Here is a 16,030-nt window from a genome sequence, read left to right on the forward strand (position 1 = left end):
TGGGTTGCGAAGCTGCCCGCAGCCTCTGTGGCGCCGGTTCGATCCCCGGCTGCTCCCCGGCCACCGGAGGAGGGTCCCGCATGGCGCGCAGACCTCTCCTGCCGCCCGCTGCTCCCCTCAGCAGTGTACTTCGGTCCTTCTGCCTGCTCTGCTCCCCGCTCTGGCTCTGGTGAATTCTCTCACCCTCCCGCGCTTCTGACTGTACCCAGTGCATGTATAAACAAAAAAACAAACAAATAAATAAATAAAACATGCCTCTAGAAAATTAAAAAAAAAAAAAAAAAACTTTAAAAAAAAAAAAAAACTTATTGTGTTCTTCATTTTGTCCTGCACATATGAGTTTACAGCTGGTGTCATTTTCCACTCACCTGAACTTTATAACTGCATTTTTTGTTATGCAGGTCAGTTAGAAAACTATTTTTAGTTTTTGTTTATGAAGAATGTTCTTATTTCACTTTCAGTTTTGAAGGATATTTTTGCTGGATATAGAATTCTGAGTTAATAGTTACTTTGTTTTATTTGTTTTTTCTCTCACCACTTTTTGTTTCTTGAACAGTCCAAGCCCATTTATATCCTGGGCCTATATAGCTGCTCATACGCTTCCTTGACAACTCTTGAATCTGTTCTTCACATCACAGCTGAATTCTAATTGCTGTGCTTTCATTTCCTTCTTCTATGAAAACTCTGCTGACCTCTCTGTCCAAAATTTTGCTTCTTCCCTGTTTCTCTCTCATTATTGTGTTTCTATCCTATGCAACACTTTCACAATATTTATGTTTTTATTTGTTTACTTGTTTCTTGTCTTTTTACATGACTAGTTCCATAAGCTAATTTATTCTATTTTATTCCCTGCTACATTCTTGGCATTCAGCAATATAACTGGCACCGTAATTAAGGCATAATGATGTTTCTCTAACTAGAATGCATGCAGCTGAATTCACAGGGACATCTAAAGTCTGGCTTTGCTACACTTGAAGACACATTGCCTAGTTTTATAATACTAAACTGTTTAGCATCTATTTACACACCGTGGTAGGACAATATAAATACAAAAGTCACACATCTTCCAAAGTTTTACCAGATTCTCTTAATTAGAAATAATCTCTTCTTCTAGTCCCTATACCATTCTGCTTCATCCTGACTGATACTTTTATGATATAACTTGCACTGTTGCTGTTTATGTACTTAATTTCTCTCTCAACTCCAGTGTCAGCTCCTTGCAGGCAGGGATGATATTTCCTAACACATATTGGTAGTCCATAAATAACTTTCATGTCTACAAAGGTCTTAGGATGTTCTTAACATGGTATTACACTGAAAATGAATTGAATATGAAAGTTAATATTATTGTTTAATAAGATTCTCTAGTTCTCTAAATAAAAAAGAGTCATATAATACCAAAGTAATTAGGATTTCAACTAAGTATTAATAAAGGAGTGTGTTTCCACCAAGGGCACTGTGTTATGTGTGGGGGAGGAAGACTCTGCCCCTTCTCTGCCTTTGTTCTTGTTTGCATGCACTGCCTTCTAGTTTATGTTCCCTGTAGTTTGCATCACAATAAAATGCCAAATATTTCCTGCCCACGCCACTGTTTGGCTGTAGAACATGAGAACTGTAATGGAAAGCAGCAGATCAGAATGTTTTTTAGATTTGTTGGTGATCTTTAAAATGCCCATCTTAAGAAAAAAATATTTATGGCTGTTACCAAGCTAAAGCTCTCTTTGTTCTGTGATCTTTGATTAGTCTGTAGTCTGAAGAGGACCTACATAAATAGTGGTTACCATTTTTTTAAGACAAGATTGATTTGGAGAATTGTGGAGAGAATAAAGCCTGAAGCTTGTTTTTGTATTCTGATTCCATGCATAAAAGAGGAAAATGGAGCAGCCCTGGATAAATATTCAAACAACTCACAAGCTGGTTGCCATAACTTAGAGCCTCTGGACTTGGGGACTAGGTAATCTTTCTGAATCATGCACACCTGTGAAATAGAAAGCCAATGTAAGCACAGTTCTTCTTTACCAAATAGCATTTTTTGAAAGACTTGGTATTTTTCTGACAAATTCAAGTTACCAAAAGAAATTTGAGTCTGTGGGCAGTATTTTTTTTTAAATGTGTGTGTATTTGGGGGTGGGAATTATGAGCCTGAAAATTGAGTTGATCCCAGACTCTATTCAAAGCCTATAAAATCTCCAGATGCTATGCCTAGGAATCTGCATTTTAGAATAATCACCAGAGGATGCACCCATGTTTGGAATTTTGAGAGTGATTGCTTATGGTAGTAGACATACAACAGTCATCTATTTCATCTCTGAAATATCTATGCCTGGAAAGTTTTGAGTCCCTTAGATTGCTACCCAAGAATATACCAGAAATAGGTGATTTCATTTTTGTTTTCCAATTACTGAATTGACTCTTAATTGAACAGTTAAGTATGGTCATCTCCAATTATGTGATTGGGTTATTTGTTTTATTTTTGTTGAGGTGTATGTTTTTCTGTGTGTGAGAGAGAGAGACAGAGAGATAGCAAGACAGAGATAGAGAGAGGAAAGAGGGAGAGAGGGAGAGAGGGAGAGGTTCTTTTCTGCTTTTGGTATCAGAGTAATGTTGGCTGCATAAAACATGTTTGAAAGCATAGTCTGTTCCTCAAAGTTTTGTTCGCGTTTGAGAAGGATAGATTTAATTTCATTTTGGTGAAGGCAGAACTCACTAGTGAAGCCATCTGGTACTGGCCTTTTTTATAGGGAAGGGAGAGATTTATAGGGAGGGGAAAATACTCAGGTATTTTCCTTGCTTGTAATTGGTCTGTTCAGGTTTTCTATTTCTTCCGGATTCAATCTTGGGAGGTTGTATATTGGTAAGAATTTGAGCATTTCTTCTGGGTTATCCAATTCTTTTGCATAAAGATGTTCATGGTAGTCTCTTATGGTCCTTTATCTTTCTGAGATGTCTGTTATAATTTCCTGAGATGTCTGTTATAATTTCTCCTTTGTTTCTGATTCCAGTTATTAGAGTTTTCTGATTTTTTTTTTTTTTTTTTTTTACTCAGTGAGTCTAGCTAGAAGTTTCCCTACTTTTCAAAGAACAAGTTTTTGGTTTCATTTCTCTTTTCATATTGTTTTTTAATTTTATATTTAATTTATTTCACTCTTATATTTATTATTTACTTCTTACTAGGGGCTCTTGGTTGCATTTATTCTCCTTTTTCTAGTTTCTTAAGGTGTGAGATTTGACTTTTTATTTGAGGTCTGTCATGTTTCTTGACAGGCCTGTATTGGAACTCTCAGTACAATATGGCAATCTCTAAGAAACTTTTTACCTGTTTATTTCCTCTCCAATCTCCTTTGTAAACTGGTTGTCAATGGTCAGCTTAGGTATGGAAGCTGATTCTAGACCATGTTTTTGGAATGTGGTTGTAGTTGGCATCTGTGTTTCAAGTCTTCATCTGGGTTATTGGAACACAAAGGTCTCCATTTTAATATCTCTAGAATTATGATAATAGTTAACTTTTGTTGCTTACTTATTATATGCCAGGCAGTCTCTCATGCATGCTTTATCTCACATAGTCCTTGCTATAAACCTATAAAGTATCAGTAGTTCAGAGAAGTGAATACTGTATATAAAGTCACATTTGTAGCACGATTAAAGGCTCTTCCAATACTGTGCATTGTTTTCTTTTTTTTTTTTTTTAGATTAATCTTTATCTATTTATTTATTTATTTATTTATTTATTTATTTATTTATTTATTTATACAAGCACTGGGTACAGTCAGAAGCGCGGGAGGGTGAGAGAATTCACCAGAGCCAGAGCGGGGAGCAGAGCAGGCAGAAGGACCGAAGTACACTGCTGAGGGGAGCAGCGGGCGGCAGGAGAGGTCTGTGCGCCATGTGGGACCCTCCTCCGATGGCCGGGGAGCAGCCGGGGATCGAACCGGCGCCACAGAGGCCGCGGGCAGCTTCGCAACCCATCGCTCAACTGCTGCGCCAGCGGGGGGGCCCACTGTGCATTGTTTTCATCTTAGTAAAGTAGGAAAATGCTAGATCTTAGAAAAAAAAATATTATGCATTCACTTAGGAGGGGAAATTCTGCACTATTTTAATATCCTGGCTTTATATTGGTAAAAGAGAAATTTGTAATAAACTAGTAACAACTAAGACTTTTTAGGCATTTTAAACTATCTTATTTACTTGGTTGATATAATAACCCACTGGTGTGAATGAGCTTGTCTCTATTTAGTAGATGGGGAAACTGAGGTGAGGAACAAATGATTATTTCCTGTAGATCATATTGTCATGATTAATAGGGTACAAGAGCTAAACCCAAAGTTCAAATCATGAGTCTGAGTTTACTTTTTCTTTACTGGGACATTCTAGCAAAAAGGAATATACTCCACCGTGGGTCTATGACTTGAGGCAAATGTTTAAAATCCTTTGGTTAAAGCTGCTTTCTAACATATTTCACTCTAGATGAGTCAATATTACAGATTGAGGTATTTTACAAAAGTTCTTGAAAGCAAAGAGCATCTTATCCATCATGGAGTCCCTAGTGTCAAGTCCAAAGGATACTCTGTAAATGAATGAACTATATAAAAACAAATGAATGAAAACCTTACATTTTCTTGTGGGAAAGTAAGTTTTCATGTGAATTAAATCATTATAGTATCCTTTTCCTGGGTATTTACATTTATTTTACATTATGCTTCTTTTTCTTTTACTGAGGTACCATTGGTTTATAATACTCAACATAATTCAAGGTAGAGGATCACACCTTTTCAAATGTATGGTAGCAGATTACACCCACCACCAATGCATTCCAAATCCTTAACCATCATCATTTTTTTAAGATAATCCTGAAAAACTAACCCAAATGAATGTCTAAAGTTGAATTTCTGGTTCTGCCATTGGAGTAGTGGTAGAAGAACAATTGGGACAGATTTTTTTTTTTTTGAAGTCTCAAGTCCATTGCAGAAATGATAGCCCCACATGGTTACATGCCTTAAAGAAAAAGAACACTTCTTTGTTTGAGCTGTAAAATGTCCAGAAACATTTTACCTCCAATCAAGGAAAAATATACTAATAATTTTAATCATCCAGAAATAAAGCAGGCTGCTTCTAACATCTCACACTCCTACTTCTGCAAGGGACCTATAGGTTGGACTCTGGATGGAGGAATTGAAGTGTTGGTGGTGGTTTGGATCAGATGATCTTTCCTAATGCTCAATCCCTGAACTCTTATCTTAGAGAGTGTAGGATTCATTCAAGTGGTTGATGACAAGACTGCAGCTAACTAGTCTCTGTTGTCCACAGGTCTGAGGCGCAATTACAGATGTACAATCTGCAGTGTCTCCCTAAACTCAATAGAACAGTATCACGCCCATCTGAAAGGATCTAAACACCAGACCAAGTAGGTACTTTCATAATTTCACCCTTTAGTCCTTTTGACTATAATTTTTAGTGTGATGAAGTATTTTACTTATTTCAAAACAAGTGAATGGATGCTACATTTCTGTAACTCCAATGTTCCTTGATATTTCTGCTGCTTAGGCCTCTAGTGATTGCTTTGCACTGTGTAAAGAATGGCTGCTTCTCTCTTTTTTTTTTTTTTTTTTTTGGCATGAGTAGTGATTGACTTTTTTCTTCTTTTTAATTTTTTTCTTATTTTTCAAGGATGGTTCTGCACACTTTTTCAAACTTCAGGAATTTTTTTAGCTCTATGCTAAGTGTTTTTAAATATATATACAATATTTACAGATAATATTATTATCTCTTTGTAGGATGTGTCAGACTTTGGCATTATGAGGATAAATTCTATTAATGCCTTTTACCACTTACCATGACTGGATAAATATTGTCAATTAGCATAGAGATCTAACAAATCTTCTAATATATTAAGTCATTCATATACATAACTATTTCCAATAAAAGGGAAACTTATTGAATTTTTTTAATCAAAAATTTTCATAACTTTAAGCTGGAAAAAAAGCCAGTGAGTTATAATTTCACTTTTATTTATACCGTGCATTTCTTTAAAAACCAATGACAGCTTTTGGGGCATTTCTAAATTAGCTGCTAGGACTGCTAATAAAATTCTCTTAAAATTGAAAAAGCAAAGAGTATTTCAAAAATATGTAATTTTCCTGAGAATAATTGTTTCATTTCTCTCATATTCGTTAGGAGAATCATTTTACAGATTTTACTGTATCAAGCCCTCATGAGTAATGAAATATTCATTCAACAGACATTTATTGAGCACCCTCTGCGTGTAAGACTCTGAAGTATGAACTAGGGAAGAAAAGAGGAATCCCATGTAGGTCTTCCTCTGTGGAGCTCCCTCCCAGTCCAGGAAAGTAAACAAAGCACTTGTTCCCTAATACAACACAAAGTGTGTACATGGAGCTCAGAGGACCAGGAGGGAGCAGCCAGCCAGGCTTCTCGGGAAATTGTGCAAAGGCTGAGCATGTATAGATGAGGTTGCAGTCTGATTGTGCTGTTAGTCTAACCAAGATGCTTACTTGATACATTCGGAAGCCTTTATAAACATTTTTTGATTAAATGTAATATGTGCTTTTTAAAAATGAGTAATGATTTTCCAGGCAGGGATATGAAGATGGAACATTCCAGGCAAGGAAATGTCTTTGCAAAAATATTGTCAGGACAAAGGTCACAAGGGATCAGAGTTTGAGGACAAAATGTAACCCAGAGTTATTACTGACTCTCAGTCTCCCTCAGTATTTGATGTCTCATGAGTTAAAACCACTTTCACTAGTTGCTTTACACTGATCTGCCTTGGAGTCCTTTTTAATCAAGGTAATTCTTCAAAAAGAATAGTTTCCATGATTTGTTATGGAGTACCTAGAGCACGTGTATTGGACACTCAACACGCCCTCCTAGTATTTCATCATCTTTCCACAAGCATATGTTTTTAGAGGCACGGTATTCATTCTAATTATCATGCATCTGGTACAGACAGAAACATTACAAGTAGTTGCAACAATAAATGATAATCTTTTGGGAACATTTATTAATCTCAGTAAATAGAAAAAGTAGACAATCATGACTTTAAGGGGCATGAATCATTAATAGCTAATAACTTAACAAATAACTAATACATACAGTATCTCCAGCTTCAGGAGGATATCTGTCTCTTCATTTATTCATGTAACATTTCATGTGCCAGAGTCTGAGTTATGCATTTTCACATCAATTATCTCATTTAATCCTTTTCATTGCCTTTTAGATGAAATATCATTATTGACACACTATTGTATATGAGAAAGCTAAGACTAAAGAGACTGAGTGATTGACTCTTGCCCACAAATGACAGTGCCAGGACTGAACCTGGCAATGTGTGACCCTTGCCTCTGCTTATCCATCTGACCCAGTAACCCCAGACACTGAGGAAGAGGTGTGCACATAGAAAGTGCCATGATGGATGCTGAGAAAGAGGGCATCGCTTCCCTGATATGATTTAATAAATACATGTGATGCCAGAAGGGTACATCTCCTGCTCTGCTGACTTCTTTACTCCAAACAAGACATAATATGTTCTAGCTGGGAGCACAAGCTTTGCTTTCTAAAATGAGGGCAATGTGAAAAAAAGAAATGCAATCCATCCTAATATTCATTCATCAAAAAGGTTAAGAAAGATTTACCAATTCCTAACACAAATGACCCAAATTAAAGGGAAATTAAAAAATAATGTCAGTAATGAAAGATATCCTATAGGTATTAAAAATAAACTTAGAGAATAGCATGGACAATCTTATACCAAATATGTTTTTTAAGTGTAGATAAAATAAAGTCATTAACAACTTACTAAAACTAATATAAGAAGAAATTCTTTAAAAAACACCAATAGCATGCTATTAATGAAATTCAATTCCTAGTGAAAAACTCCCCGGTATAAATCCCTAGGCCCAGATCATTTCACCGGTAAATTCTTTCTGATGTGCAAGCAAGAAATAAAAGCAATCTGCCACAAACTTGTTCAGGGATAAGATAGAGGGGAGACCTCTCAACTTGCCTAATGAGGTTAGCATAACCTTAATACCAAGTCTGAGAAAATTATGGAACAATCTGTTTCATAAACAAAGACACAAACACACACATACACAATATCCAAATTAGGTATAGTGATGCTCCCTTATCCACAGGGATATATTCAAAACCCCCAATAGATACCTAAAACTGCAGATATATTTTTTCCTATATACACATACCCATGATAAAGTTCAAATAAAATTAGGCACAGAAAAAGATTAGCAACAATAATAATCAAATAGGACACAATGTATATAATGAAAGATGTGACTGTGGCCTCTCAAAATATCTTATGTATTATTTTCAGACAGTGGTTGACCACAGGCCACTGAAAGTGTGGAAAGCTAAACCATGGATGGGATGGGGTGGAGGGGAAGCTTATGAGGACAGAGAAACAGGCATGTGGAACAGGCCTGTTCTGGGTATTTTCTCATTTTTTGTCTTTGAGATAATTAAAAACATCCAAATATGAATATGGATTTGCCCAGGTCTCCTTTTAATTTTTGTTTTCTGCTTTTATATTTTAAAGATATATGAATGGATATTTATAAATATAGGATTTTTTATATATTCCTATTGAATAGACCCTTTTAATCGCCATTTGTCATCAGGAAATATCCTTTCTGTTACTAGTAATACTTTCCTCAACTGTATCAGCTCTTGAAAGTTTTCAACATAAATATTAAGGTGACAGTAATTTTCAAGGTCTTGTATGTGTATTTTTAGTAATCATTTCCAGAGAAGTGTTGGGATGAGTCAATATTATTAAATTGTGTAGTGGAGAGAACACTGAATTGTGAGTCAGGAGATTTTATTTCTAGTGCAACCCTGTCACTGAGTGACCTTGGACTCTGAAAATCTTCTTTGAATCTCAGTCTGCTAATGGATAAGTGATTCCTTGCCATGCTTTGCTCATGGTCCTGGGGTTCTTTCCTACTGATCCTGAATTGAGTCATAGAATTCTTTTCAATATAGGTCCCTAGAAACATTTTATGAGAGCTGTTAGTTGCTTTGTATAATCGGGTGAGTAATGCTCCTCCCCAAATTACTAACATACAAAATCTCAGAGCATGGCCTTATTTGAAAATAGGTTGTTTGAAGATATAAACAGTGAAGGATCTGAAGATTAAATCATTCTGGGTTTAGGGTGGGTTTTAAATCCAAACCTGCAATATCTTTATGTGAGGAAGTGAAGGAAGCTTTGGATGTACAGAAGAGAAGGCTATATGAACAGAGAGGCAGCAGTTAAGATTATGTTTTCACAAGGCAAGGAACTGCAGAAACTATCAGGATCTAGAAGAAACAAGGTTTCTTTAAAACTTTTTGAAGGAGGGTGCCCTGCTGATATCCTGATTTCTCATCTCTGCCCTCTCATCTCTGCCCTCTAGAACAGATTTATATTGTTTGAAGCCATCTAATTTGCAGAACTTGTTTTAGGATCACCTTAGGGCTTTAATATAGTGTGAAATTTGTTTGCCTTGTTCCACAAATAATCCCTTCATTACATTTCACTGGGCAAATGCTTAATAGTAAGCATTTGAGTAGTGATGATGGTGATGATAGTGATGAAATCACAACTGATAATTAGAGTGAACGTTCTGTGTGATAGGAATATAGTAACAATTTAAAATGCTTTGAAAGTGTTATAATATCAGATATATATGGTGTCTCTGTTATTTGGTAAGTATTTGCGTCTCTAATTTATAGGCTAGACTTGTCAGGGACTTGTCTGAGACCCCATCAAATATTGGTGGGTAGATCTAAAAGAAAAAAATAGGTTGTCTTCCGTTATTATTATTGCCATTATAAAAATTTCTTAAATTATGTTGTTATTGACATATTGCTCTTTGCAAGTAGTAAAGAGGCTTTTTTCCCTTTTCTTGATAAATGGTATAAATAACTTAATTGCAGTGAAATCTTGCTCCATTGTTAAATAGCAAGAGAAATATTAAGGATCTAATGTGATTAAAGATTTAGAAATACAAATTCTCAGGACTTCCAGGGAATTTAGTCTGTCAATTAGTACAAATAATTAAAATGAAATTTAAAGACATAGGAGTACATGCTATAGACTAATGAGCAATTCCCCCATAATGTACTTAAATTTAAGCTCAGGGAACATTCCAGACCTTGGGACATTATATTACCTATAAATAAAGGATATGAAAGTTTTCATTACTTACTTTGATACTTCAGTTGCTTGAAAATGAGACACAAGTGTCTAAGAGAATAAATCAGATTAACCTAAATTAACATTAATTTCTAATTTTCTTCTTCCTTTGAGAAGAATGGTGATGCCGTTCCTTTTTCATCATTTTTTCCAACTTGTATGAATTCTCCAGACAAAGACCTTATATTATTATTTCCTTAATATATTAATTTATTTGTAAAATGATTGAAAGGATATTGAGACTAATTTTCAGGGGCAGAATATATTTACTTTAAATTCTATGGGATTCAGTTCCTGCATTCGGGATAGTACTTAATTATCTTAGGAATGAACAATAATAAATAAAAATAATTTTGCAAGGTATGCTAATCACCACAAGCCTTTTGTATTTATAATAAATAAAAGTAGCTTAAAGACTCAAGAAGATGTTCTCTTTTGAAACAAGCAAACCAACAACAAATCAATGCATGAACTCTTCAAAGGCTAACAATACAGATATCCTTTGTGGAATTTTCAATGTACTTAACTGGAATTAAACACTACATACAACAACCACTGGGATTGGCACTTGGAATTGTACTATTTCAGGAAAGAAAGTTTTCTTAAAAATCTATCATCAGCAAAGTTCTGAATGAAAAGGGCATAAGAAAGTACTGGAAATACAGCTGTCCTTTCCCAGCATGCCAAGTTATTTCTCTTCAGCTGATAATCATTTGTAGGCTTCTTGAAAAGACTTGAGATAAAAAATAAAATCTAGAACAAAAAACTACGCTTTTGCTCACCACACTTTATGATTCTGGGTATGCAAATAGGAAGTGGGGTTTTGAAGTGTCCCCAAATCTTTCTAGCCAGGAGCAACCCTATGTACTGGAAACAGGACCTGCTGCAGCAGCAGGGATGAGGATGTGGCAAGGTATAGGGGTCAAAAGATGTTCTCTATTTAGCCTGGTTTTCAAGTCTACTACTGTCAATATCCTGCCTTGACTGAGGAAGGCCTCTGATGAAACAAAAAACTACATAGCTGTTTCTATATATATAGCACTAATGCTCAGGCAATTCTAATAACTCTATTTTTCCTAAGTCTCATTTGCATGTTTTTGCTATGCATGCCATACCTAGGGATACATTATATTTACAATATGTGAATAGATGAGGTCTTTTGCAGGCTTGAAAAGAACTAAATGGGGACCACTTTCATTCTTTCATATTACTTCTGGAATAACTAATGGCACCTAATATCCTTTAACTTGCTCATATGAAAATGTTCTAAGTTTTGATTTGCTGATAATCATTTGTAGGCATCCTAACCCCTTCCTTCTTGAGGGACTTGTAATCATTATTTTGTCTTGCTTGAAATTGGCATGATTTATAACTGTCTCTAGAGTGCTTCTGAACTGATGATTTAATGTCTCACGTATAATTGTGAATCCCATTGAACACCTCGATGTTCTTTATCATGCTGCTTCAGATAGTCATCCAGGGCCAGTCACCAATGTAGAAGGACTTGGCATGCCTTGGTTCTAAGATGCTCATTTGCAACAAGAAAGAAAATAACTGGAAAGAGGATGGTGGACCCAGCAGGCCTTGTCTGGGAGGCAGAAAGTCAAACTTCAGCCTTGCTTCTCATACTTTGTGTGCCTTTTAACAGCTTCCAAAAATTATTTTTAAATAAAAAATATTTTTAAATAAATAAAATTTAAATAATTTTAAATAAATAATTTAAATAAATAACTGTTGAGCTTCAGTTTACATATAATAAAATGAGTAGATTTCAAATATGATGAGTTTTAACACTCAAGTATACCATGTAACCACCAACCAAATCAAGACTTAGAACATTTTCATAACCACCCAAAGTTCTCCTGAGACCCTTTATAGCCAACTCTACCCCCAACCAACTCTTTCTAATTTCTATCACTGGAGCTTAGCTTTGCCTATTCTAGAAGTTAAAGGAATAATATAACGTATGTATTTTTTTTTTTTTGATCTGTCTCCTTCAACTCAACTAATGCTTTTGAGATTCACTCACATTGTTGCATTATCAGTACTTCTAGTCTATGGTAGCTGGGGGTTCTACACAGTTGATTTAAAACAACCAGGAAGGAAAATGCATACACACTATATAATTAGGCCCAGGACTATTGTGTCTGTCCTGAACATGTATATATGCTTTGCCCTTGCTGTTACACTCTAAACAATGCAGTATAACAATTATCTCCATAGCCTTTATATTATATTAGATACTATAGGTAATCCAGAGATGATTTAAAATATATGGGAGGATGTGCACAGGTTATTTGCAAATATTACTCCATTTTATACAAGGGACTTGAATATCTGTGGATTTTTGTATCTTTGAGGGACCTGGAACCAATCCTTCATGGATACAGAGGGATAACTCTAGTTATTTCTTTCCCTGTGTTCTCACTGAGCTTCTGTGTCCTCATTTGAACATTGAGGGGTTGGAATATAGGATAATCAAATTCTTTATAAGTTCTAACATTCTCTAATTTTATGACTTCAAGGTTCACTCCTTTAACTTTTTCATATTTTTCACCTGCCAGAAGATTTAATATAAAAAATTATTCTTCTGTAGTGTTTGCTTCTCTACTGCTAGATGACCCAGAAGCTGACCACCCTTTAAAAAGTTAGATCCAGTATGAGGAAAGGCATCCTGGAGGCTGGGATATGCTCTCTTTAAACAAAAAAGCAAAGGGGCTTTTAAATTTTCATGACTTGGGGAAAAGGAGTGGAGATGGTTGTACAAGGGAACACTAGAGAAAGAAGCTTATTTTAACTTTTTGCACAGTATGAATACAGAAAACAAGCTGATGGCTTCTCAGGCAAGCAGAGAGAGAAGAGGGACATATGGAAGTGCCAAAGGAGAGCTTGAACCCTCGTCTGAGAACCACAGACTTTTGGATATTAACTTTATCCTGTGTTTCTGCAGGTTACTATATCCCCTTTCGCACATCTAATCAACACTATTATCAGAAGTTAAAATGTGCCTGATTTATAAAATATCTTAAGTTCCTATTGACTTTTACTCCAAACTATAGTGTGATACTGAGTTTGACTTGCATTTGTTTAATGTCTCAAATATTATCATAGAATTTGAAATGCCAGGGAATTGAATTAAATAAATAAAGGACCTCACTTTGTTTTGGTAAATTCTGTGTAGGATGTAGCGGGGAGGACATAAGATGGGAATGGATAGCACAGCAGACCTCTCCTGTCTTGCCTGCTGCTCCCCTCAGCAGTGTATTTCAGTAGATCCACCTATTCTGCTCCCCACTCTGTCTCTGGTAAACTCTCTCACCCCCTGCACCTCTGGCCTACACCCCAGTTCTTGTATGCATAAATAAATAAATCTTAAAAAAAGGAATGGAAACATGCCTTTCCGATAACACATGGGAATGTGTCATTGAATCCAGCTCTCTGTCACCTCTCTTTGGGGTGAAAGGGTAGGTTGAGTGGATCCATTTTCAGTGGGGTTTTCACAGGGTATATGGGTGGGCGTTTGAGCAATTAGAAAAATCAGCCCATGCTCCATTTAATTTAACCTCACAACCAAAATCTATTGGATGCCTACTGAGTATGGGACATTAAAACAGGCCTTGGGAGCAATAGAAGGGGATAAGGAGATAATTATACCTCGGCAAGCTTAATCTAGTTGAGGGAATACAACTAGTATTCAATTATTTATAATTAAAATCAACATTGTATATAGTAAGTATAAGAACAACAAATTGCTGGCAGAATTCAGAGGAAGAAATATTTGAATCAGGTTGGGGCCATCAGGAAGGGTGGTTGTGTAGTGGGTAGGATATGGTTGGGGAATGAGACCACTGCAATCAAACCCTGATCTACCATCTACTAACTCCGTGACCTGGAGCATGTTCCAAAAAGACCTCTTTGTGGCTTAGTTTCCACATTGGTAAAATTTAACAGATTATAAAAATGCCAAACTGACTCTGATGCGAACTGGGTTTTACAAACAACAGTAACAACATATTGAACTACTTAGACAGTACTTGGTATAAAGTATTTTTCCTCAACAAGTATTAATTATTCTGTATTAATGGAATTGCATTTAAAATGGAAATTGAAGAAAGGAGAACAGAGTGTTGAGGAAACATTCGGTTCTTTTGTCCCAAATATTTTCTCTCTAGGATTGTCCCAGAATTCTTCATAGCAAACTCTAGTTTCTTGGCCAAAGTTGGGGCTTTTGGATTCTCACAAACACGTTCAAGCATGTTCAGGGTTTACCCAAACTGACTTGAATCAGACAGTGAACCATAGTGATATAGAATGGTCCTTCAAATGTCATTTTTGTTCTGGGTTTCTTGTGCATTTTCCTTTCTACCTACTCAAATTCCTCAATTTATATAAGATCTTGAAGCTTGGTATTCATCTTGTCTTTACACCTTGATTCCTACCAAATTCCACTTTATTTAGCTATCTGATTATCAATTGCGTGTTATCAATTATCTCTAATAAAAACATCATTCTCCAAAAACTAAGGATTATAAACCGTGAAAATAGACTATGCTTTTGGTTGAATTTTTAAAAATTATTTGCTCCATGTTATTGAAGATTCTCTGGATGGATTTTTTTTTACCATCCTGATTATATGGAGCTGATTTTTCTTTCCTATTTGCATTTTTAATTTTACCACTATAAAAATATATGCATCCTTTCTATTCAGTCATCTATATGCTATGGCTCATGCTAGATTTTGGCTAATATGAGAAATAACTGATTATATTTAACTTTGAGTCATGGTACTTGAAAAATATTCCACCTCTCAGAATTGGAAGGGTTTTCTCCAAACGAAATGATGTTCATGCATAGGGTGACACGACTTTAAATGTTAAACCCTGTTATTTAAGTTAGAACTTAATGATCAATACTTTGAAGACTTTTTAAAATTTTTCTTCTCTACATGTGGTACATATACACCATGGAATATTACTCAGCATTCAAAAAAGATAAACACATGCAATTTGCAGCAACATGGATGGAGCTGGAAGGGATCATGCTCAGCGAAATAAGCCAGAAAGAAAAAGAAAAATACCAGGTGGTCTCACTCATAGCAGGAGTCTAGAAAACTTAAATAAGGGACCAGAAAAAAGAATATAAGAAAGAAAATATCAAAATCAACATAAAACTATGAACCAGAGACACTCTATGGGGGCGGGGGGTGGGGAAAGGAGGGTTTGGGGTCAAAATAAGGGGGTTGTAATTGTATGGGGAATATAAAAATAAAATTTAAATAATAAAATAAATAAAATTTTTCTTCTCTGAGTTAGTATTTTCTAGACATTCTGCTTTATACTGAGAATAGCCAGAGCTATGGAGTAACCAGAATCTGGACCTCGGTTCAAATATAAATTTATGAGTTGTTTATGGTCATATCTAGCTATCATTCTTAACAGTCCTTAACAGCAAATAGGAAATGTGTGTGTTTTCTATAGCTTTTAGGGTCACAGAAATATCTCAGTCCATTTCATGCTGAGTCGTCAAATACAAATCAAAATCTATAAAGTTAGCTTTCAGCAATGGTGATATTTCAAGCTCAGGATACAATTAGTTCAAAGTTCTATCCACAGCCCTAGTGCCATTATACTTTTCAGAGATATATCTGTCTATTCTCTTCCTTATTTAAGTGCCCTTTCTTCTAAAGACACCTAACAGGATAACCTAACATGTGGCACTTTACTTTTTTTTATTTCTAAAACTGGCTACTGAATTTATTTCCGCTCTGAAAAAAAAAAAAACTGTAATAGCATGAAATAGATGTTTCAAACTTCTAATTTTATT

The 16,030-nt window shown here is 35.4% G+C and overlaps 1 protein-coding gene across 1 annotated transcript in view; it reads left to right on the top strand.

Annotated features, from left to right (window-relative positions):
* Positions 1-5,405, top strand: part of ZMAT4 (zinc finger matrin-type 4) — a gene marked incomplete at both ends in the record, with an annotated part of 215,381 nt that extends 209,976 nt beyond the window's left edge. The window contains one exon of the mRNA XM_084231451.1: positions 5,305-5,405. Coding sequence (XP_084087577.1) covers positions 5,305-5,405 — 101 coding nt within the window. The remainder of the gene's footprint in view (positions 1-5,304) is intronic.
* Positions 5,406-16,030: the final 10,625 nt, after the last annotated feature.

Source organism: Talpa europaea (assembly GCF_964194135.1).
Source record: "Talpa europaea genome assembly, chromosome: 4".
Classification (NCBI taxonomy): Eukaryota; Metazoa; Chordata; class Mammalia; order Eulipotyphla; family Talpidae; genus Talpa; species Talpa europaea.